The sequence below is a fragment of the Somniosus microcephalus genome, unplaced genomic scaffold, assembly GCF_052327205.1.
Source record: "Somniosus microcephalus isolate GS21.2 unplaced genomic scaffold, FLI_Smic_1.0 unresolved_chr2, whole genome shotgun sequence".
NCBI classification, from domain to species: domain Eukaryota; kingdom Metazoa; phylum Chordata; class Chondrichthyes; order Squaliformes; family Somniosidae; genus Somniosus; species Somniosus microcephalus.
In genome coordinates, this window is record NW_028225180.1 from 16,678,559 (window position 1) to 16,704,638 (window position 26,080).

At 45.4% G+C, this 26,080-nt stretch overlaps 1 protein-coding gene across 1 annotated transcript in view; it reads right to left on the reverse strand.

Moving 5' to 3' along the window:
* Positions 1-26,080, reverse strand: part of LOC147092196 (cobalamin binding intrinsic factor-like) — an 82,218-nt gene that overhangs the window by 31,374 nt on the left and 24,764 nt on the right. Inside the window, exons 7-8 of the mRNA XM_085975870.1 lie at positions 21,247-21,439; positions 18,976-19,094 (exon numbers count right to left, since the gene is read on the reverse strand). Coding sequence (XP_085831996.1) covers positions 18,976-19,094; positions 21,247-21,439 — 312 coding nt within the window. The remainder of the gene's footprint in view (positions 1-18,975; positions 19,095-21,246; positions 21,440-26,080) is intronic.

Here is a 26,080-nt window from a genome sequence, read left to right on the forward strand (position 1 = left end):
GTGTAGGGGTTATGTTACTGGGCTAATAATCCAGGGTACAGTAGTGTAGGGGTTATGTTACTGGACCAGTAATCCAGGGTACAGTAGTGTAGGGGTTATGTTACTGGACTAACAATCCAGGGTACAGTAGTGTAGGGGTCATGTTACTGGACTAATAATCCAGGGTACAGTAGTGTAGGGGTTATGTTACTGGACTAATAATCCAGGGTACAGTAGTGTAGGGGTCATGTTACTGGACTAATAATCCAGGGTACAGTAGTGTAGGGGTTATGTTACTGGACTAATAATCCAGGGTACAGTAGTGTAGGGGTTATGTTACTGGACTAATAATCCAGGGTACAGAAGTGTAGGGGTTATGTTACTGGACTAATAATCCAGGGTACAGTAGTGTAGGGGTCATGTTACTGGACTAATAATCCAGGGTACAGTAGTGTAGGGGTTATGTTACTGGACTAATAATCCAGGGTACAGTAGTGTAGGGGTTATGTTACTGGACTAATAATCCAGGGTACAGTAGTGTAGGGGTTATGTTACTGGACTAATAATCCAGGGGTACAGTAGTGTAGGGGTCATGTTACTGGACTAATAATCCAGGGTACAGTAGTGTAGGGGTTATGTTAATGGACTAATAATCCAGGGTACAGTAGTTTAGGGATTATGTTACTGGACTAATAATCCAGGGTACAATAGAGTGGGGGTTATGTTACTGGACTAATAATCCAGGGTACAGTAGTGTAGGGGTTATGTTACTGGACTAATAATCCAGGGTACAGTAGTGTAGGGATTATGTTACTGGACTAATAATCCAGGGTACAGTAGTGCAGGGGTTATGTTACTGGACTAATAATCCAGGGTACTGTAGTGCAGGGGTCATGTTACTGGACTAATAATCCAGTGTACAGTAGTGTAGGGGTTATGTTACTGGACTAATAATCCAGGGTACAGCAGTGTAGGGGTTATGTTACTGGACTAATAATCCAGGGTACAGTAGTGTAAGGGTCATGTTACTCGACTAATAATCCAGGGTACAGTAGTGTAGGGGTTATGTTACTGGACTAATAATCCAGGGTACAGTAGTGTAGGGGTCATGTTACTGGACTAATAATCCAGAGTACAGTAGTGTAGGGGTTATGTTACTGGACAAATAATCCAGGGTACAGTAGTGTCGGGGTTATGTTACTGGACTAATAATCCAGGGTACAGTAGTGTAGGGGTTATGTTACTGGACTAATAATCCAGGGTACAGTAGTGTAGGGGTTATGTTACTGGACTAATAATCCAGGGTACAGTAGTGTAGGGGTTATGTTACTGGACTAATAATCCAGGGTACAGTCGTGTAGGGGTTATGTTAATGGACTAATAATCCAGGGTACAGTAGTGTAGGGATTATGTTACTGGACTAATAATCCAGGGTACAGTAGTGCAGGCGTTATGTTACTCGACTAATAACCCAGGGTACAGCAGGGTAGGGGTTATGTTACTGGACTAATAATCCAGGGTACAGTAGTGCAGGCGTTATGTTACTCGACTAATAATCCAGGGTACTGTAGTGGAGGGTCCTGTTACTGGACTAATAATCCAGTGTACAGTAGTGTAGGGGTTATGTTACTGGACTAATAATCCAGGGTACAGTAGTGTAGGAGTTATGTTACTGGACTAATAATCCAGGGTACAGTAGTGTAGGGGTTATGTTACTGGACTAATAATCCAGGGTACAGTAGTGTAGGGGTCATGTTACTGGACTAATAATCCAGTGTACAGTAGTGTAGGGGTTATGTTACTGGACTAATAATCCAGGGTACAGTAGTGTAGGGGTTATGTTATTGGACTAATAATCCAGGGTACAGTAGTGTAGGGGTTATGTTACTGGACTAATAATCCAGGGTACAGTAGTGTAGGGGTTATGTTACTGGACTAATAATCCAGGGTACAGTAGTGTAGGGGTTATGTTACTGGACTAATAATCCAGGGTACAGTAGTGTAGGGGTTATGTTACTGGACTAATAATCCAGGGTACAGTGGTGTAGGGGTTATGTTACTGGACTAATAATCCAGGGTACAGTAGTGTAGGGGTTATGTTACTGGACTAATAATCCAGGGTACAGTAGTGTAGGGGTTATGTTACTGGACTAATAATCCAGGGTACAGAAGTGTAGGGGTGATGTTACTGGACTAATAATCCAGGGTACAGTAGTGTAGGGGTTATGTTACTGGACTAATAATCCAGGGTACAGTAGTGTCGGGGTTATGTTACTGGACTAATAATCCAGGGGTACAGTAGTGTAGGGGTCATGTTACTGGACTAATAATCCAGGCTACAGTAGTGTAGGGGTCATGTTACTGGACTAATAATCCAGGGTACAGTAGTGTAGGGGTTATGTTACTGGACTAATAATCCAGGGTACAGTAGTGTAGGGGTTATGTTACTGGACTAATAATCCAGGGTACAGTAGTGTAGGGATTATGTTACTGGACTAATAATCCAGGGTACAGTAGTGTAGGGGTTATGTTACTGGACTAATAATCCAGGGTGCAGTAGTGTAGGGGTTATGTTACTGGACTAATAATCCAGGGTACAGTAGTGTAGGGGTTATGTTACTGGACTAATAATCCAGGGTACAGTAGTGTAGGGGTTATGTTACTGGACTAATAATCCAGGGTACAGTAGTGTAGGGGTTATGTTACTGGACTAATAATCCAGGGTACAGTAGTGTAGAGGTTATGTTACTGGACCAATAATCCAGGGTACAGTAATGTAGGGGTTATGTTACTGGACTAATAATCCAGGGTACAGTAGTGTAGGGATTATGTTACTGGACTAATAATCCAGGGTACAGTAGTGTAGGGGTTATGTTACTGGACTAATAATCCAGGGTACTGTAGTGCAGGGGTCATGTTACTGGACTAATAATCCAGTGTACAGTAGTGTAGGGGTTATGTTACTGGACTAATAATCCAGGGTACAGTAGTGTAGGGGTTATGTTACTGGACTAATAATCCAGGGTACAGTAGTGTAGGGTTTATGTTACTGGACTAATAATCCAGGGTACAGTAGTGTAGGGGTTACGTTACTGGACTAATAATCCAGGGTACAGTAGGGTAGGAGTTATGTTACTGGACTAATAATCCAGGGTACAGTAGTGTAGGGGTTATGTTACTGGACTAATAATCCAGGGTACAGTAGTGTAGGGATTATGTTACTGGACTAATAATCCAGAGTACAGTAGTGTAGGGGTTATGTTACTGGACAAATAATCCAGGGTACAGTAGTGTCGGGGTTATGTTACTGGACTAATAATCCAGGGTACAGTAGTTTAGGGGTTATGTTACTGGACTAATAATCCAGGGTACAGTAGTGTAGGGGTTATGTTACTGGACTAATAATCCAGGGTACAGTAGTGTAGGGGTTATGTTACTGGACTAATAATCCAGGGTACAGTCGTGTAGGGGTTATGTTAATGGACTAATAATCCAGGGTACAGTAGTGTAGGGATTATGTTACTGGACTAATAATCCAGGGTACAGTAGTGCAGGCGTTATGTTACTCGACTAATAACCCAGGGTACAGCAGTGTAGGGGTTATGTTACTGGACTAATAATCCAGGGTACAGTAGTGCAGGCGTTATGTTACTCGACTAATAATCCAGGGTACTGTAGTGGAGGGTCCTGTTACTGGACTAATAATCCAGTGTACAGTAGTGTAGGTGTTATGTTACTGGACTAATAATCCAGGGTACAGTAGTGTAGGAGTTATGTTACTGGACTAATAATCCAGGGTACAGTAGTGTAGGGGTTATGTTACTGGACTAAAAATCCAGGGTACAGTAGTGTAGGGGTCATGTTACTGGACTAATAATCCAGTGTACAGTAGTGTAGGGGTTATGTTACTGGACTAATAATCCAGGGTACAGTAGTGTAGGGGTTATGTTATTGGACTAATAATCCAGGGTACAGTAGTGTAGGGGTGATGTTACTGGACTAATAATCCTGGGCACAGTAGTGTAGGGGTTATGTTACTGGGCTAATAATCCAGGTTACAGTAGTGTAGGGGTTATGTTACTGGACTAATAATCCGGGGTACAGTAGTGTAGGGGTCATGTTACAGGACTAATAATCCAGGGTACAGTAGTGTAGGGGTTATGTTACTGGGCTAATAATCCAGGGTACAGTAGTGTAGGGGTTATGTTACTGGACTAATAATCCAGGGTACAGTAGTGTAGGGGTTATGTTACTGGACTAATAATCCAGGGCACAGTGGTGTAGGTGTTATGTTACTGGACTAAAAACCCAGGGTACTGTCATGTAGGGGTCATGTTACTGGACTAATAATCCAGTGTACAGTAGTGTAGGGGTTATGTTACTGGACTAATAATCCAGGGTACAGTAGTGTAGGGGTTATGTTACTGGGCTAATAATCCAGGGTACAGTAGTGTAGGGGTTATGTTACTGGACTAATAATCCAGGGTACAGTAGTGTAGGGGTTATGTTACTGGACTAACAATCCAGGGTACAGTAGTGTAGGGGTCATGTTACTGGACTAATAATCCAGGGTACAGTAGTGTAGGGGTTATGTTACTGGACTAATAATCCAGGGTACAGTAGTGTAGGGGTCATGTTACTGGACTAATAATCCAGGGTACAGTAGTGTAGGGGTTATGTTACTGGACTAACAATCCAGGGTACAGTAGTGTAGGGGTTATGTTACTGGACTAATAATCCAGGGTACAGTAGTGTAGGGGTTATGTTACTGGACTAATAATCCAGGGTACAGAAGTGTAGGGGTTATGTTACTGGACTAATAATCCAGGGTACAGTAGTGTAGGGGTCATGTTACTGGACTAATAATCCAGGGTACAGTAGTGTAGGGGTTATGTTACTGGACTAATAATCCAGGGTACAGTAGTGTAGGGGTTATGTTACTGGACTAATAATCCAGGGTACAGTAGTGTAGGGGTTATGTTACTGGACTAATAATCCAGGGGTACAGTAGTGTAGGGGTCATGTTACTGGACTAATAATCCAGGGTACAGTAGTGTAGGGGTTATGTTAATGGACTAATAATCCAGGGTACAGTAGTTTAGGGATTATGTTACTGGACTAATAATCCAGGGTACAATAGAGTGGGGGTTATGTTACTGGACTAATAATCCAGGGTACAGTAGTGTAGGGGTTATGTTACTGGACTAATAATCCAGGGTACAGTAGTGTAGGGATTATGTTACTGGACTAATAATCCAGGGTACAGTAGTGCAGGGGTTATGTTACTGGACTAATAATCCAGGGTACTGTAGTGCAGGGGTCATGTTACTGGACTAATAATCCAGTGTACAGTAGTGTAGGGTTTATGTTACTGGACTAATAATCCAGGGTACAGCAGTGTAGGGGTTATGTTACTGGACTAATAATCCAGGGTACAGTAGTGTAAGGGTCATGTTACTCGACTAATAATCCAGGGTACAGTAGTGTAGGGGTTATGTTACTGGACTAATAATCCAGGGTACAGTAGTGTAGGGGTTATGTTACTGGACTAATAATCCAGTGTGCAGTTGTGTAGGGGTCATGCTACTGGACTAATAATCCAGGGTACAGTAGTGTAGGGGTTATGTTACTGGGCTAATAATCCAGGGTACAGTAGTGTAGGGGTTATGTTACTGGACTAATAATCCAGGGTACAGTAGTGTAGGGGTTATGTTACTGGACTAATAATCCAGGGCACAGTGGTGTAGGGGTTATGTTACTGGACTAATAATCCAGGGTACAGTGGTGTAGGGGTTATGTTACTGGACTAATAATCCAGGGTACAGTGATGTAGGGGTTATGTTACTGGACTAATAATCCAGGGCACAGTGGTGTCGGGGTTATGTTACTGGACTAATAATCCAGGGTACAGTGGTGCAGGGGTTATGTTACTGGACTAATAATCCAGGGTACGGCAGTGTAGGTGTTATGTTACTGGACTAATAATCCAGGGTACAGTAGTGTAGGGGTCATGTTACTGGACCAATGATCCAGGGTACAGTAGTGTAGGGGTCATGTTACTGGACTAATAATCCAGGGTACAGTAGTGTAGGGGTCATGTTACTGGACTAATAATCCAGGGTACAGTAGTGCAGGGGTTATGTTACTGGACTAATAATCCAGGGTACAGTAGTGCAGGGGCTATGTTACTGGACTAATAATCCAGGGTACAGTAGTGTAGGGGTTATGTTACTTGACTAATAATCCAGGGTACAGTAGTGTAGGGGTTATGTTACTGGACTAATAATCCAGGGTACAGTACTGTAGGGGTTATGTTACTGGACTAATAATCCAGGGTACAGTAGTGTAGGGGTTATGTTACTGGACTAATAATCCAGGGTACAGTAATGTAGGGGTTATGTTACTGGACTAATAATCCAGGGTACAGTGGTGTAGGGGTTATGTTACTGGACTAATAATCCAGGGTACAGTAGTGTAGGGGTTATGTTACTGGACTAATAATCCAGGGTACAGTAGTGTAGGGGTTATGTTACTGGACTAATAATCCAGGGTACAGAAGTGTAGGGGTGATGTTACTGGACTAATAATCCAGGGTACAGTAGTGTAGGGGTTATGTTACTGGACTAATAATCCAGGGTACAGTAGTGTCGGGGTTATGTTACTGGACTAATAATCCAGGGGTACAGTAGTGTAGGGGTCATGTTACTGGACTAATAATCCAGGGTACAGTAGTGTAGGGGTCATGTTACTGGACTAATAATCCAGGGTACAGTAGTGTAGGGGTTATGTTACTGGACTAATAATCCAGGGTACAGTAGTGTAGGGGTTATGTTACTGGACTAATAATCCAGGGTACAGTAGTGTAGGGATTATGTTACTGGACTAATAATCCAGGGTACAGTAGTGTAGGGGTTATGTTACTGGACTAATAATCCAGGGTGCAGTAGTGTAGGGGTTATGTTACTGGACTAATAATCCAGGGTACAGTAGTGTAGGGGTTATGTTACTGGACTAATAATCCAGGGTACAGTAGTGTAGGGGTTATGTTACTGGACTAATAATCCAGGGTACAGTAGTGTAGGGGTTATGTTACTGGACTAATAATCCAGGGTACAGTAGTGTAGGGGTTATGTTACTGGACTAATAATCCAGGGTACAGTAGTGTAGAGGTTATGTTACTGGACCAATAATCCAGGGTACAGTAATGTAGGGGTTATGTTACTGGACTAATAATCCAGGGTACAGTAGTGTAGGGATTATGTTACTGGACTAATAATCCAGGGTACAGTAGTGTAGGGGTTATGTTACTGGACTAATAATCCAGGGTACTGTAGTGCAGGGGTCATGTTACTGGACTAATAATCCAGTGTACAGTAGTGTAGGGGTTATGTTACTGGACTAATAATCCAGGGTACAGTAGTGTAGGGGTTATGTTACTGGACTAATAATCCAGGGTACAGTAGTGTAGGGTTTATGTTACTGGACTAATAATCCAGGGTACAGTAGTGTAGGGGTTACGTTACTGGACTAATAATCCAGGGTACAGTAGTGTAGGAGTTATGTTACTGGACTAATAATCCAGGGTACAGTAGTGTAGGGGTTATGTTACTGGACTAATAATCCAGGGTACAGTAGTGTAGGGATTATGTTACTGGACTAATAATCCAGGGTACAGTAGTGCAGGCGTTATGTTACTCGACTAATAATCCAGGGTACTGTAGTGCAGGGGTTATGTTACTGGACTAATAATCCAGGGTACAGTCGTGTAGGGGTCATGTTACTGGACTAATAATCCAGGGTACAGTAGTGTAGGGGTTATGTTACTGGACTAATAATCCAGGGTACAGTAGTGTAGGGGTTATGTTACTGGACTAATAATCCAGTGTACAGTATGTAGGGGTTATGTTACTGGACTAATAATCCAGGGTACAGTAGTGTAGGGGTTATGTTACTGGACTAATATTCCAGGGTACAGCAGTGTAGGGGTTATGTTACTGGACTAAAAATCCAGGGTACTGTTGTGTAGGGGTCATGTTACTGGACTAATAATCCAGGGTACAGTAGTGTAGGGGTTATGTTATTGGACTAATAATCCAAGGTACAGTAGTGTAGAGGTTATTTTACTGGACTATTAATCCAGGGTACAGTAGTGTACGGGTTATGTTACTGGACTAATAATCCAGGGTACAGTAGTGTACTGGTTATGTTACTGGACTAATAATCCAGGGTACAGTAGTGTAGGGGTTATGTTACTGGACTAATAATCCAGGGTACAGTAGTGTAGGGGTTATGTTACTGGACTAATAATCCAGGGTACAGTAGTGTACGGGTTATCTTACTGGACTAATAATCCAGGGTACAGTAGTGTACGGGTTATGTTACTGGACTAATAATCCAGGGTACAGTAGTGTCGGGGTTATGTTACTGGACTAATAATCTAGGGTACAGTAGTGTAGGGGTTATGTTACTGGACTAATAATCCAGGGTACAGGAGTGTAGGGGTTATGTTACTGGACTAATAATCCAGGGTACAGTAGTGTAGGGGTTATGTTATTGTACTAATAATCCAGGGTACAGGAGTGTAGGGGTTATGTTACTGGACTAATAATCCAGGGTACAGTAGTGTAGGGGTTATGTTACTGGACTAATAATCCAGGGTACATTAGTGTAGGGGTTATGTTACTGGACTATTAATCGAGGGTACAGTAGTGTAGGGGTTATGTTACTGGACTAATAATCCAGGGTACAGTAGTGTAGGGGTTATGTTACTGGACTAATAATCCAGGGTACATTAGTGTAGGGGTTATGTTACTGGACTAATAATCGAGGGTACAGCAGTGTAGGGGTCACGTTACTGGACTAATAATCCAGGGTACAGCAGTGTAGGGGTTATGTTACTGGACTAATAATCCAGGGTGCAGTCGTGTATGGGTTATGTTACTGGACTAATAATCCAGGGTACAGTAGTGTAGGGGTTATGTTACTGGACTAATAATCCAGGGTAGAGTAGTGTAGGGATCATGTTACTGGACTAATAATCCAGGGTACAGTAGTGTAGGGGTTATGTTACTGGACTAATAATCCAGGGTACAGTAGTGTAGGGGTTATGTTACTGGACTAATAATCCAGGGTACAGTAGTGTAGGGGTTATGTTACTGGACTAATAATCCAGGGTACAGTGGTGTAGGGGTTATGTTCCTGGACTAATAATCCAGGGTACAGTAGTGTAGGGGTTATGTTACTGGACTAATAATCCAGGGTTAGTAGTGTAGGGGTTATGTTACTGGACTAATAATCCAGGGTACAATAGTGTAGGGGTTATGTTACTGGGCTAATAATCCAGGGTACAGTAGTGTAGGGGTTATGTTACTGGGCTAATAATCCAGGGTACAGTAGTGTAGGGGTTATGTTACTGGACTAATAATCCAGGGTACAGTAGTGTAGGGGTTATGTTACTGTCCAGGGTACAGTAGTGTAGGGGTCATGTTACTGGACTAATAATCCAGGGTACAGTAGTGTAGGGGTTATGTTACTGGACTAATATTCCAGGGGTACAGTAGTGTAGGGGTTATGTTACTGGACTAATAATCCAGGGGTACAGTAGTGTAGGGGTTATGTTACTGGACTAATAATCCAGGGTACAGTAGTGTAGGGGTTATGTTACTGGACTAATAATCCAGGGTACAGTCGTGTAGGGGTTATGTTACTGGACTAATAATCCAGGGTACAGTAGTGTAGGGGTCATGTTACTGGACTAATAATCCAGGGTACAGTAGTGTAGGGGTCATGTTATTGGACTAATAATCCAGGGTACAGTCGTGTAGGGGTTATGTTACTGGACTAATAATCCAGGGGTACAGTAGTGTAGGGGTTATGTTACTGGACTAATAATCCAGGGTACAGTAGTGTAGGGGTTATGTTACTGGACTAATAATCCAGGGTACAGTCGTGTAGGGGTTATGTTACTGGACTAATAATCCAGGGTACAGTAGTGTAGGGGTCATGTTACTGGACTAATAATCCAGGGTACAGTAGTGTAGGGGTCATGTTACTGGACTAATAATCCAGGGTACAGTAGTGTAGGGGTCATGTTACTGGACTAATAATCCAGGGTACAGTAATGTAGGGGTTATGTTACTGGACTAATAATCCAGGGGTACAGTAGTGTAGGGGTTATGTTACTGGAATAATAATCCAGGGTACAGTAGTGTAGGGGTTATGTTACTGGACTAATAATCCAGAGTACAGTAGTGTAGGGGTTATGTTACTGGACTAATAATCCAGGGTACAGTAGTGTAGGGGTCATGTTACTGGACTAATAATCCAGGGTACAGTAGTGTAGGGGTTATGTTACTGGACTAATAATCCAGGGTACAGTAGTGTAGGGGTCATGTTACTGGACTAATAATCCAGGGTACAGTAGTGTAGGGGTCATGTTACTGGACTAATAATCCAGGGTACAGTAGTGTAGGGGTCATGTTACTGGACTAATAATCCAGGGTACAGTAGTGTAGGGGTTATGTTACTGGACTAATAATCCAGGATACAGTAGTGTAGGGGTTATGTTACTGGACTAATAATCCAGGGTACAGTAGTGTAGGGGTTATGTTACTGGACTAATAATCCAGGGTACAGTAGTGTAGGGGTTATGTTACTGGACTAATAATCCAGGGGTACAGTAGTGTAGGGATTATGTTACTGGACTAATAATCCAGGGTACAGTAGTGTAGGGGTTATGTTACTGGACTAATAATCCAGGGTACAGTAGTGTAGGGGTTATGTTACTGGACTAATAATCCACAGTACAGTCGTGTAGGGGTTATGTTACTGGACTAATAATCCAGGGTACAGTAGTGTAGGGGTTATGTTACTGGACTAATAATCCAGGGTACAGTAATGTAGGGGTTATGTTACTGGACTAATAATCCAGGGTACAGTAGTGTAGTGGTTATGTTACTGGACTAATAATCCACAGTACAGTCGTGTAGGGGTTATGTTACTGGACTAATAATCCAGGGTACAGTAGTGTCGGGGTTATGTTACTGGACTAATAACCCAGGGTACAGTAGTGTAGGGGTTATGTTACTGGACTAATAATCCAGGGTACAGTAGTGTAGGGCTCATGTTACTGGCCTAATAATCCAGGGTACAGTAGTGTAGGGGTCATGTTACTGGACTAATAATCCAGGGTACAGTAGTGTAGAGGTTATGTTACTGGACTAATAATCCAGGGTACAGTAGTATAGGGGTCATGTTACTGGACCTATAATCCAGGGTGTAGTAGTGTAGGGGTTCTGTTACTGGACTAATGATCCAGGGTACAGTAGTGTAGGGGTTATGTTACTGGACTAATAATCCAGGGTACAGTAGTGTAGGGGTTATGTTACTGGACTAATAATCCAGGGTACAGTAGTGTAGGGGTTATGTTACTAGAATAATAATCCAGGGTACAGTAGTGTAGGGGTCATGTTACTGGACTAATAATCCAGGGTACAGTAGTGTAGGGGTTATGTTACTGGACTAATAATCCAGGGTACAGTAGTGTAGGGGTTATGTTACTGGACTAATAATCCAGGGTACAGTAGTGTAGGTGTTATGTTACTGGACTAATAATCCAGGGTACAGTAGTGTAGGGGTTATGTTACTGGACTAATAATCCAGGGTACAGTAGTGTAGGGGTTATGTTACTGGACTAATAATCCAGGGTACAGTAGTGTAGGGGTTATGTTACTGGATTAATAATCTAGTGTACAGTAGTGTAGGGGTTAATTTACTGGACTAATAATCCAGGGTACAGTAGTGTAGGGATCATGTTAATGGACTAATAATCCAGGGTACAGTAGTGTAGGTGTCATCTTACTGGTCTAATAATCCAGCGTACAGTAGTGTAGGGGTTATGTTACTGGACTAATAATCCAGGGTACAGTAGTGTAAGGGTCATGTTACTGGACTAATAATCCAGGGTACAGTAGTGTAGGGATCATGTTACTGGACTAATAATCCAGGGTACAGTAGTGTAGGTGTCATGTTACTGGTCTAATAATCCAGGGTACAGTAGTGTAGGGGTCATGTTACTGGACTAATAATCCAGGGTACAGTAGTGTAAGGGTCATGTTACTGGACTAATTATCCAGGGTACAGTAGTGTAGGGGTCATGTTACTGGTCTAATAATCCAGAGTACAGTAGTGTAGGGGTTATGTTACTGGACTAATAATCCAAGGTACAGTAGTGTAGGGGTCATGTTACTGGACTAATAATCCAGGGTACAGTAGTGTAGGGGTTATGTTACTGGACTAATAATCCAGGGTACAGTAGTGCAGGGGTTATGTTACTGGACTAATAATCCAGGGTACAGTAGCGTAGGGGTTATGTTACTGGACTAATAATCCAGGATACAGCAGTGTAGGGGTCATGTTACTGGACTAATAATCCAGGATACAGTAGTGTAGGGGTTATGTTACTGGACTAATAATCCAGGGTACAGTAGTGTAGGGGTCATGTTACTGTACTAATAATCCAGGGTACAGTAGTGTAGGGGTTATGTTACTGGACTAATAATCCAGGGTACAGTAGTGTAGGGGTTATGTTACTGGACTAATAATCCAGGGTACAGTAGTGTAGGGGTTATGTTACTGGACTAATAATCCAGGGTACAGTAGTGTAGGGGTCATGTTACTGTACTAATAATCCAGGGTACAGTAGTGTAGGGGTCATGTTACTGGACTAATAATCCAGGGTACAGTAGTGTAGGGGTCATGTTACTGGACTAATAATCCAGGGTACAGTAGTGTAGGGGTTATGTTACTGGACTAATAATCCAGGGTACAGTAGTGTAGGGGTTATGTTACTGGACTAATAATCCAGGGTACAGTAATGTAGGGGTTATGTTACTGGACTAATAATCCAGGGTACAGTAGTATAGTGGTTAAGTTACTGGACTAATAATCCACAGTACAGTAGTGTAGGGGTCATGTTACTGGACTAATAATCCAGGGTACAGTAGTGTAGGGGTTATGTTACTGGACTAATAATCCAGGGTACAGTAGTGTAGGGGTTATGTTACTGGACTAATAATCCAGGGTACAGTAGTGTCGGGGTTATGTTACTGGACTAATAACCCAGGGTACAGTAGTGTAGGGGTTATGTTACTGGACTAATAATCCAGGGTGCAGTAGTATAGGGCTCATGTTACTGGCCTAATAATCCAGGGTACAGTAGTGTAGGGGTCATGTTACTGGACTAATAATCCAGGGTACAGTAGTGTAGAGGTTATGTTACTGGACTAATAATCCAGGGTACAATAGTACAGGGGTCATGTTACTGGACCTATAATCCAGGGTGTAGTAGTGTAGGGGTTCTGTTACTGGACTAATGATCCAGGGTACAGTAGTGTAGGGGTTATGTTACTGGACTAATAATCCAGGGTACAGTAGTGTAGGGGTTATGTTACTGGACTAATAATCCAGGGTACAGTAGTGTAGGGGTTATGTTACTGGAATAATAATCCAGGGTACAGTAGTGTAGGGGTCATGTTACTGGACTAATAATCCAGGGTACAGTAGTGTAGGGGTTATGTTACTGGACTAATAATCCAGGGTACAGTAGTGTAGGGGTTATGTTACTGGACTAATAATCCAGGGTACAGTAGTGTAGGTGTTATGTTACTGGACTAATAATCCAGGGTACAGTAGTGTAGGGGTTATGTTACTGGACTAATAATCCAGGGTACAGTAGTGTAGGGGTTATGTTACTGGACTAATAATCCAGGGTACAGTAGTGTAGGGGTTATGTTACTGGATTAATAATCTAGTGTACAGTAGTGTAGGGGTTAATTTACTGGACTAATAATCCAGGGTACAGTAGTGTAGGGATCATGTTACTGGACTAATAATCCAGGGTACAGTAGTGTAGGTGTCATCTTACTGGTCTAATAATCCAGCGTACAGTAGTGTAGGGGTTATGTTACTGGACTAATAATCCAGGGTACAGTAGTGTAAGGGTCATGTTACTGGACTAATAATCCAGGGTACAGTAGTGTAGGGATCATGTTACTGGACTAATAATCCAGGGTACAGTAGTGTAGGTGTCATGTTACTGGTCTAATAATCCAGGGTACAGTAGTGTAGGGGTCATGTTACTGGACTAATAATCCAGGGTACAGTAGTGTAAGGGTCATGTTACTGGACTAATTATCCAGGGTACAGTAGTGTAGGGGTCATGTTACTGGTCTAATAATCCAGAGTACAGTAGTGTAGGGGTTATGTTACTGGACTAATAATCCAAGGTACAGTAGTGTAGGGGTCATGTTACTGGACTAATAATCCAGGGTACAGTAGTGTAGGGGTCATGTTACTGGACTAATAATCCAGGGTACAGTAGTGTAGGGGTTATGTTACTGGACTAATAAACCAGGGTACAGTAGTGCAGGGGTTATGTTACTGGACTAATAATCCAGGGTACAGTAGCGTAGGGGTTATGTTACTGGACTAATAATCCAGGGTACAGTAGTGTAGGGGTCATGTTACTGTACTAATAATCCAGGGTACAGTAGTGTAGGGGTTATGTTACTGGACTAATAATCCAGGGTACAGTAGTGTAGGGGTTATGTTACTGGACTAATAATACAGGGTACAGTAGTGTAGGGGTTATGTTACTGGACTAATAATCCAGGATACAGCAGTGTAGGGGTCATGTTACTGGACTAATAATCCAGGATACAGTAGTGTAGGGGTTATGTTACTGGACTAATAATCCAGGGTACAGTAGTGTAGGGGTCATGTTACTGTACTAATAATCCAGGGTACAGTAGTGTAGGGGTTATGTTACTGGAATAATAATCCAGGGTACAGTAGTGTAGGGGTTATGTTACTGGACTAATAATCCAGGGTACAGTAGTGTAGGGGTTATGTTACTGGACTAATAATCCAGGGTACAGTAGTGTAGGGGTCATGTTACTGTACTAATAATCCAGGGTACAGTAGTGTAGGGGTCATGTTACTGGACTAATAATCCAGGGTACAGTAGTGTAGGGGTCATGTTACTGGACTAATAATCCAGGGTACAGTAGTGTAGGGGTTATGTTACTGGACTAATAATCCAGGGTACAGTAGTGTAGGGGTTATGTTACTGGACTAATAATCGAGGGTACAGCAGTGTAGGGGTTATGTTACTGGACTAATAATCCAGGGTACAGCAGTGTAGGGGTTATGTTACTGGACTAATAATCCAGGGTGCAGTCGTGTATGGGTTATGTTACTGGACTAATAATCCAGGGTACAGTAGTGTAGGGGTTATGTTACTGGACTAATAATCCAGGGTAGAGTAGTGTAGGGATCATGTTACTGGACTAATAATCCAGGGTACAGTAGTGTAGGGGTTATGTTACTGGACTAATAATCCAGGGTACAGTAGTGTACGGGTTATGTTACTGGACTAATAATCCAGGGTACAGTAGTGTAGGGGTTATGTTACTGGACTAATAATCCAGGGTACAGTGGTGTAGGGGTTATGTTCCTGGACTAATAATCCAGGGTACAGTAGTGTAGGGGTTATGTTACTGGACTAATAATCCAGGGTACAGTAGTGTAGGGGTTATGTTACTGGACTAATAATCCAGGGTACAGTAGTGTAGGGGTTATGTTACTGGGCTAATAATCCAGGGTACAGTAGTGTAGGGGTTATGTTACTGGGCTAATAATCCAGGGTACAGTAGTGTAGGGGTTATGTTACTGGACTAATAATCCAGGGTACAGTAGTGTAGGGGTTATGTTACTGTCCAGGGTACAGTAGTGTAGGGGTCATGTTACTGGACTAATAATCCAGGGTACAGTAGTGTAGGGGTTATGTTACTGGACTAATATTCCAGGGGTACAGTAGTGTAGGGGTTATGTTACTGGACTAATAATCCAGGGGTACAGTAGTGTAGGGGTTATGTTACTGGACTAATAATCCAGGGTACAGTAGTGTAGGGGTTATGTTACTGGACTAATAATCCAGGGTACAGTCGTGTAGGGGTTATGTTACTGGACTAATAATCCAGGGTACAGTAGTGTAGGGGTCATGTTACTGGACTAATAATCCAGGGTACAGTAGTGTAGGGGTCATGTTACTGGACTAATAATCCAGGGTACAGTAGTGTAGGGGTTATGTTACTGGACTAATAATCCAGGGTACAGTAATGTAGGGGTTATGTTACTGGACTAATAATCCAGGGTACAGTAGTGTAGTGGTTATGTTACTGGACTAATAATCCACAGTACAGTCGTGTAGGGGTTATGTTACTGGACTAATAATCCAGGGTACAGTAGTGTCGGGGTTATGTTACTGGACTAATAACCCAGGGTACAGTAGTGTAGGGGTTATGTTACTGGACTAATAATCCAGGGTACAGTAGTGTAGGGCTCATGTTACTGGCCTAATAATCCAGGGTACAGTAGTGTAGGGGTCATGTTACTGGACTAATAATCCAGGGTACAGTAGTGTAGAGGTTATGTTACTGGACTAATAATCCAGGGTACAGTAGTATAGGGGTCATGTTACTGGACCTATAATCCAGGGTGTAGTAGTGTAGGGGTTCTGTTACTGGACTAATGATCCAGGGTACAGTAGTGTAGGGGTTATGTTACTGGACTAATAATCCAGGGTACAGTAGTGTAGGGGTTATGTTACTGGACTAATAATCCAGGGTACAGTAGTGTAGGGGTTATGTTACTAGAATAATAATCCAGGGTACAGTAGTGTAGGGGTCATGTTACTGGACTAATAATCCAGGGTACAGTAGTGTAGGGGTTATGTTACTGGACTAATAATCCAGGGTACAGTAGTGTAGGGGTTATGTTACTGGACTAATAATCCAGGGTACAGTAGTGTAGGTGTTATGTTACTGGACTAATAATCCAGGGTACAGTTGTGTAGGGGTTATGTTACTGGACTAATAATCCAGGGTACAGTAGTGTAGGGGTTATGTTACTGGACTGATAATCCAGGGTACAGTAGTGTAGGGGTTATGTTACTGGATTAATAATCTAGTGTACAGTAGTGTAGGGGTTAATTTACTGGACTAATAATCCAGGGTACAGTAGTGTAGGGATCATGTTACTGGACTAATAATCCAGGGTACAGTAGTGTAGGTGTCATCTTACTGGTCTAATAATCCAGCGTACAGTAGTGTAGGGGTTATGTTACTGGACTAATAATCCAGGGTACAGTAGTGTAAGGGTCATGTTACTGGACTAATAATCCAGGGTACAGTAGTGTAGGGATCATGTTACTGGACTAATAATCCAGGGTACAGTAGTGTAGGTGTCATGTTACTGGTCTAATAATCCAGGGTACAGTAGTGTAGGGGTCATGTTACTGGACTAATAATCCAGGGTACAGTAGTGTAAGGGTCATGTTACTGGACTAATTATCCAGGGTACAGTAGTGTAGGGGTCATGTTACTGGTCTAATAATCCAGAGTACAGTAGTGTAGGGGTTATGTTACTGGACTAATAATCCAAGGTACAGTAGTGTAGGGGTCATGTTACTGGACTAATAATCCAGGGTACAGTAGTGTAGGGGTTATGTTACTGGACTAATAATCCAGGGTACAGTAGTGCAGGGGTTATGTTACTGGACTAATAATCCAGGGTACAGTAGCGTAGGGGTTATGTTACTGGACTAATAATCCAGGATACAGCAGTGTAGGGGTCATGTTACTGGACTAATAATCCAGGATACAGTAGTGTAGGGGTTATGTTACTGGACTAATAATCCAGGGTACAGTAGTGTAGGGGTCATGTTACTGTACTAATAATCCAGGGTACAGTAGTGTAGGGGTTATGTTACTGGACTAATAATCCAGGGTACAGTAGTGTAGGGGTTATGTTACTGGACTAATAATCCAGGGTACAGTAGTGTAGGGGTTATGTTACTGGACTAATAATCCAGGATACAGCAGTGTAGGGGTCATGTTACTGGACTAATAATCCAGGATACAGTAGTGTAGGGGTTATGTTACTGGACTAATAATCCAGGGTACAGTAGTGTAGGGGTCATGTTACTGTACTAATAATCCAGGGTACAGTAGTGTAGGGGTTATGTTACTGGACTAATAATCCAGGGTACAGTAGTGTAGGGGTTATGTTACTGGACTAATAATCCAGGGTACAGTAGTGTAGGGGTTATGTTACTGGACTAATAATCCAGGGTACAGTAGTGTAGGGGTCATGTTACTGTACTAATAATCCAGGGTACAGTAGTGTAGGGGTCATGTTACTGGACTAATAATCCAGGGTACAGTAGTGTAGGGGTCATGTTACTGGACTAATAATCCAGGGTACAGTAGTGTAGGGGTTATGTTACTGGACTAATAATCCAGGGTACAGTAGTGTAGGGGTTATGTTACTGGACTAATAATCCAGGGTACAGTAGTGTAGGGGTCATGTTACTGTACTAATAATCCAGGGTACAGTAGTGTAAGGGTTATGTTACTGGACTAATAATCCAGGGTACAGTAGTGCAGGGGTTATATTACTGGACTAATAATCCAGGGTACAGTAGTGTAGGGGTTATGTTACTGGACTAATAATCCAGGGTACAGTAGTGTAGGGGTTATGTTACTGGACTAATAATCCAGGGTACAGTCGTGTAGTGGTTGTGTTACTGGACTAATAATCCAGGGTACAGTAGTGTAGGGGTCATGTTACTGGACTAATAATCCAGGGTACAGTAGTGTAGGGGTTATGTTACTGGACTAATAATCCAGGATACAGTAGTGTAGGGGTTATGTTACTGGACTAATAATCCAGGGTACAGTAGTGTAGGGGTTATGTTACTGGACTAATAATCCAGGGTACAGCAGTGTAGGGGTTATGTTACTGGACTAATAATCCAGGATACAGTAGTGTAGGGGTTATGTTACTGGACTAATAATCCAGGATACAGTAGTGTAAGGGTCATGTTACTGGACCAATAATCCAGGGTATGGTCGAGTCGGTCATGTTGATACTCACCCTGATCCAGTGGTGCAGATCCACTCAAAAGCTGCCAGTATGTTCTTTCTTTACTGCATGCAGTCAAACCCCTGACACTAGTCAAAGACGGGCCCCACAGTGTCATCGTGGTGTTAAACCTTTAAACAAAGGATGGAGAGTGACACAGAGCAGCAATTAGATGGAGTCACGCTCATAATTACTGCTGTTATAATCAGTCAGGTCTCTGACCCATTATTTCTCCTGATTCTCTCTCTCTCACTCTCTATCCCTCTCTGCCTCTCTCTCTCGTTCTCTGCCTCTCACTTGTACTCGGATTCTCTCTCGTTCACTCGCTCTCTCTCTTTCACTCAGTCAGAGAGAGAGAGAGAGAGACAGAGAGACCAGTCACATAAATACTGTGGCTACAAGAGCAGGCCAGAGGCTGGGTATTCTGCGGCGAGTGTCTCACCTCCTGACTCCCCAAAGCCTTTCCACCACCTACAAGGCACAAGTCAGGAGTGTGATGGAATACTCTCCACTTGCCTGGATGAGTGCAGCTCCAACAACACTTAAGAAGCTCGACACCATCCAGGACAAAGCAGCCCGCTTGATTGGCACCCCATCCGCCACCTTAAACATTCACTCCCTCCACCACCGGCGCACCGTGGCTGCAGTGTGAACCATCTGCAAGATGCACTGCAGCAACTCACCAAGGCTTCTTCGGCAGCACCTCCCAAACCCGCGACCTCTTCCACCTAGAAGGACAAGGGCAGCAGGCGCATGGGAACACCACCACCTCCAAGTTCCCCTCCAAGTCACACACCATCCTGACTTGGAAATATATCGGCCGATGCTTCATCGTCGTTGGGTCAAAATCCTGGCACTCCCTCCCTAACAGCGCTGTGGGAGCACCTTCACCACACGGACTGCAGCGGTTCAAGAAGGCGGCTCACCACCACCTTCTCAAGGGCAACTAGGGATGATGGAGAGAGAGACAGAAAGTCAGAGAGAGGGACAGAGAGAGAGAGAGATCTAGACATAGAACAAGACAGAGAGAGACAGAGAGCGAGGGAGAGATCAAGAGACAGAGGCAGAGAGACAGCGAGAGAGATGAAGAGAGACTAAAAGAGAGAGACAGACAGAACTACATTAAACATTAGTAAATAATGAAGTATCTCCTGGGTGAGGGATAATGGGAGGAACATAGAGACATAGAAACATAGAAGATAGGAGCAGGAGTAGGCCATTCGGCCCCTCGAGCCTGCTCCGCCATTCAATGCGATCATGGCTGATCATCCAAATTCAGTACCCGGTCCCTGCTTTCTCCCCATATCCTCTGATCCCTTTAGTTTTAAGAAATATATCTAACTCCTTCTTGAATATATTTAATGAATTGGCCTCAACTGCCTTCTGTGGTAGAGAATACCACAGGTTCACCACTCTCTGGGTGAAGAAATACCTCCTCATCTCTGTCCTAAATGGCTTACCCCTTATCCTTAGACTGTGACCCCTGGTTCTGGACTCCCCGCCATCGGGAACATCCTTCCTGCATCTAGTCTGTCCAGTCCTGTTAGAATTTTATAAGTTTCAATGAGATCCCCTCTCATTCTTCTAAACTCCAGCGAGTACAAGCCCAATCGACCCAATCTCTCCTCATACATCATTCCTGCCATCCCAGGTATCAGTCTGGTGAATCTTCGCTGCACTCCCTCCATGGCAAGAACATCCTTCCTCAGATAAGGCGACCAAAACTGCACACAATACTCAAGGTGTGGTCTCACCAAGGCCCTGTACAACTGCAGCAAGACACCCTTGTTCCTGTACTCGAATCCTCTCGCTATGAAGGCCAGCATACCACTTGCCTTCTTAACCGCCTGCTGCACCTGCATGCTTACCTTCAGCGACTGGTGCACAAGGACACCCAGGTCCCATTGCACTTCCCCTTCTCCCAATCTATTGCTGTTCAGATAATAATCTGTCTTCCTGTTTTTGCCACCAAAGTGGATAACCTTGCATTTATCCACATTATACTGCATCTGCCATGCATCTGCCCAATCACCCAACCTGTCCAAATCATACTGGAGTTTCTCGGCATCCTCCTCACAGCACAGAGGAGGGTGGGGGGAGCAATCGTTTACCCCAGCAGAGGTGAGGCGGTCTCCTTTCCCACGTTTCCCCACGTCTCTAACCTTCGGTGTGGGTGTGCAAACGCACAACAGCTGCTCACGGTCAGCACGACCCAGCCAGCCCACCCTACGCCGGACCCCCACGGCATCGAAGGGTCGGCGGTACCGCCACGGGAGACCGTACCTGAATCGGACGGGGTACATCTGCTGGGCTGCCTCCAACACCCGGATCAGCCGGCTGCCCGTGGCTACGGTCACGTTCACCCCGTCGCTGAAGGTGTGGTGCAGTCCGTCCACGATGTTGTACTCGACCCGGATGAGAATGGCCTGGGTCAGGGGAGGTGGAACGGTGCTGATCTCCGGTAAGGTCAGGTTATCTGGAGGCACACACACAGACAGACAGGCACACACACACACACACACACACACACACACAGACACACACAGACACACACACAGACACACACACAGACACACACACAGACACACACATACACACACACAGACACACACAGACACACACACAGACACACACACAGGCACAGACACACGCACAGACACACGCACAGACACACAGACACACACAGACACACGCACAGACACACGCACAGACACACAGACACACGCACAGACACACGCACAGACACACGCACAGACACACAGACACACACAGACACACACACACACACACATAGACACACACACAGACACACACACAGACACACACAGACACACACACAGACACACACAGACACACACACAGGCACAGACACACGCACAGACACACGCACAGACACACACACAGACACACAGACACACACACACACAGACACATGCACAGACACACGCACAGACACACAGACACACACACACACAGACACACACACAGACACAGACACAGACACAGACACACACAGACACACGCACAGACACACACACAGACACACACAGACACACACAGACACACACACATACACACACACAGGCACACACACAGACACACACACAGACACACACACAGACACAGACACACACAGACACACACAGACACACACACAGACACACACACAGACACACAGACACACGCACAGACACACACACAGACACACACAGACACACACACAGGCACACACACAGACACACACACAGACACACACACAGACACAGACACACACAGACACACACAGACACACACACAGACACACACACAGACACACACACAGACACACAGACACACGCACAGACACACACAGACACACACACAGACACACACACAGACACACACACAGACACAGACACACGCACAGACACACACAGACACACACAGACACACACAGACACACACACAGACACACACAGACACACACACAGACACAGACACATGCACAGACACACGCACAGACACGCACAGACACACGCACAGACACACACACACCGACACACACACAGACACACACACAGACACAGACACACACAGACACACACAGACACACACACAGACACACACAGACACAGACACACACACACACACAGACACACACAGACACACACACACACACACACACAGACACACACACACAGACACACACACACACACACACACACACACACACAGACACACACAGACACAGACACACACAGACACACACAGAAGGACATAGCAGTTAACTTGAGGTCATCCACAACTCTATTGCCCATATCCTAACTCGCACCATGGCCCTTTCACCCATTACCCCTGTGCTCGCTCAACAACATCAGCTCCCGGTTAAGCAACACCTTGATTTTAAAATTCTCATCCTCGTCTTCAAATCCCCTCCATGGCCTCACCGCCCTCCCTATCTCTGTAACCTCCTCCAGCCCTACAACCCTCCCTATCTCTGTAACCTCCTCCAGCTCCCTACAACCCTCCCTATCTCTGTAACCTCCTCCAGCCCCTACAACCCTCCCTATCTCTGTAACCTCCTCCAGCCCCTACAACCCTCCCTATCTCTGTAACCTCCTCCAGCCCCTACAACCCTCCCTATCTCTGTAACCTCCTCCAGCCCTACAACCCTCCCTATTTCTGTAACTGCCTCCAGCCCTACAACCCTCCCTTTCTCTGTAACCTCCTCCAGCCCCTGCAACCCTCCCTATCTCTGTAACCTCCTCCAGCCCCTACAACCCTCCCTATCTCGGTAATCTCCTCCAGCCCCTACAACCCTCCCAATCTCTGTAACCTCCACCAGTCCCTACAACCCTCCCTATCTCTGTAACCTCCTCCAGCCCCTACAACACTCCCTATCTCTGTAACCTCCTCCAGCCCCTACAACCCTCCCTATCTCTGTAACCTCCTCCAGCCCCTGCAACCCTCCCTATCTCTGTAACCTCCTCCAGCCCCTACAACCCTCCCTATCTCGGTAATCTCCTCCAGCCCCTACAACCCTCCCAATCTCTGTAACCTCCACCAGTCCCTACAACCCTCCCTATCTCTGTAACCTCCTCCAGCCCCTACAACACTCCCTATCTCTGTAACCTCCTCCAGCCCCTACAACCCTCCCTATCTCTGTAACCTCCTCCAGCCCCTACAACCCTCCCTATCTCTGTAACCTCCTCCAGCCCCTACAAGCCTCCATTTCTCTGTAACCTCCTCCAAACCTACAGATATTGCTATCTCTGGAATCTCCTCCAGCCCTACAACGCTCCCTATCTCTGTAACCTCCTCCAGCTCTACAATCCTCCCTATCTCTGTAACCTCCTCCAGCCCCTACAACCCTCCCTATCACTGTAACCTCCTCCATCCCTACAACCTTCCCTATCTCTGTAACCTCCTCCAGACCCTAGAACCCTCCCTATATCTGTAACCACCTCCAGCCCCTACAACCCTCCCTATCACTGTAACCTCCTCCAACCCTACAACTGTTTCTATCTCTGTAACCTCCTCCAACCCTACAACCCTCCCTATATCTGTAACCTCCTCCAGCCCCTACAGCCCTCCCTATCTCTGTAACCTCCTCCAGCCCCCACAACCCTCCCTATCTCTGTAACCTCCTCCAGCCCTACAACCCTCCCTATCTCTCTAACCTCCTCCAGCCCCTACAGCCCTCCCTATCTCTGTAACCTCCTCCAGCCCCTACAACCCTCCCTATGTCTATAATCTCCTCCAGCCCCTACAACCCTCCTTATCTCTGTAACCTCCTCCAGCCCCTACAAACCTTCCTATCTCTGTAACCTCCTCCAGCCCTACAGCCCTCCCTATCTCTGTAACCTCCTACAACCCTACAACTATCCCTATTGCTGGAACCTCCTCCAGCCCTACAAACCTCCCTATCTCTGTAAACTCCTCCAGCTCTACAATCCTCCCTATCTCTGTAACCTCCTCCAGCTCTACAATCCTCCCTATCTCTGTAACAGCCTCCAGCCCCTACAACCCTCCCTTTCTCTGTAACCTCCTCCAGCCCTACAACCCTCCCTATCTCTGTAACCTCCTCCAGCCCTACAACCCTCCCTATCGCTGGAACCTCCTCCAGCCCTACAACCCTCTCTATCTCTGTAACCTCCTCCAGCTCTACAATCCTCCCTATCTCTGTAACCTCCTCCAGCCCCTACAACCCTCCCTATCACTGTAACCTCCTGCAGCCCTACAACCTTCCCTATCTCTGTAACCTCCTCCAGCCCCTAGAACCCTCCCTATGGGCTAGATTTTCAGTATAGACAGTTTTGGGGCGCTAACCTTAGCGCCCGCCCGAAGTTAGCGCCCGCCCCAAAGTAGCGCCCCGTTGCCGGAAATTCAGTGGCTTCGCCCTAAGAGATTGGTGGAGCGCTAAAAGAGGCGTTCCACTCCTATCTTTAGGCGCTAAGCCGGCGGTCCAGAGGGATAGCGCCCAGGCGGGGCGCAGCGCGGGTGCGGTCATTTTTGGACTGACAGCAGACCCCGTGGCGCCGACCAGCTCTTAAAGGGGGAAGGGACGAATTGGTCTGCTGCCACGCCCTGCACACTGCAGCCTTGCAAAGAGGCCTCAACACTGCTGCTCTGCCCCAGGGAGTCATGGCAACGCCAGAGAAGGCCCGTCAGCGTGCCCTGCACTTCTCAGAGGGTGATCTGGACATAATGGTCACAGCTCTGGAGGTGAGGCGCAAGATCTTGTTCCCAAAGAGTGGGAGGAATCCAACCCACCACGACTACACCAAAGCCAGGAAGCAGATCGCCCAGAGGGTGACGTTCACCGGCGATGCCCCCAGGACCCACAAACAATGTCGTAAAAAATACAACGATCTGACCAGGATTGTGAAGGTGAGTAGCCTTTCCAGTCTCCTCCTCATTCTTGCATGTACACCTGACATGATGGGCAAAGGGAGCTGAAAGTCCTATTGGCCAGCCCTCAGCCAGCAGCATTGGGACAGTCATGAGCATCACATGGCCATTCGGCACTCTACACTTTGGCCAAGCTATTCCACCATGGGAGGCAGTGCACACTACATCAGGGCTTCACTCTGTCCACGCTATTCCACCATGGGAGGCAGTGCACACTACATCAGGTCTTCACTCTGTCCACGCTATTCCACCATGGGAGGCAGTGCACACTACATCAGGGCTTCACTCTGTCCACGCTATTCCACCATGGGAGGCAGTGCACACTACATCAGGGCTTCACTCTGTCCACGCTATTCCACCATGGGAGGCAGTGCACACTACATCAGGGCTTCACTCTGTCCACGCTATTCCACCATGGGAGGCAGTGCACACTACATCAGGGCTTCACTCTGTCCAAGCTATTCCACCATGGGAGGCAGTGCACACTACATCAGGGCTTCACTGCGCACTTACAGCCCGTCCTTTCTCTTGCAGGCTAAAGTAGCGTTTAATCGCAGGCGCGTGCCAGGGGTGGCCGCGCCAAGCTGCAGAAGCTCACTCGGCTGGAGGAGCACGTGTGTGTGCTCATGGGAGCCCGTGTGATTGTCCCCACAGCGTGCGGAGTATCAGACCCTCCACTGCCCGGCAATGGTAAGGACCTCGCCTTTTGGCCCTCTCGCGTCGCACT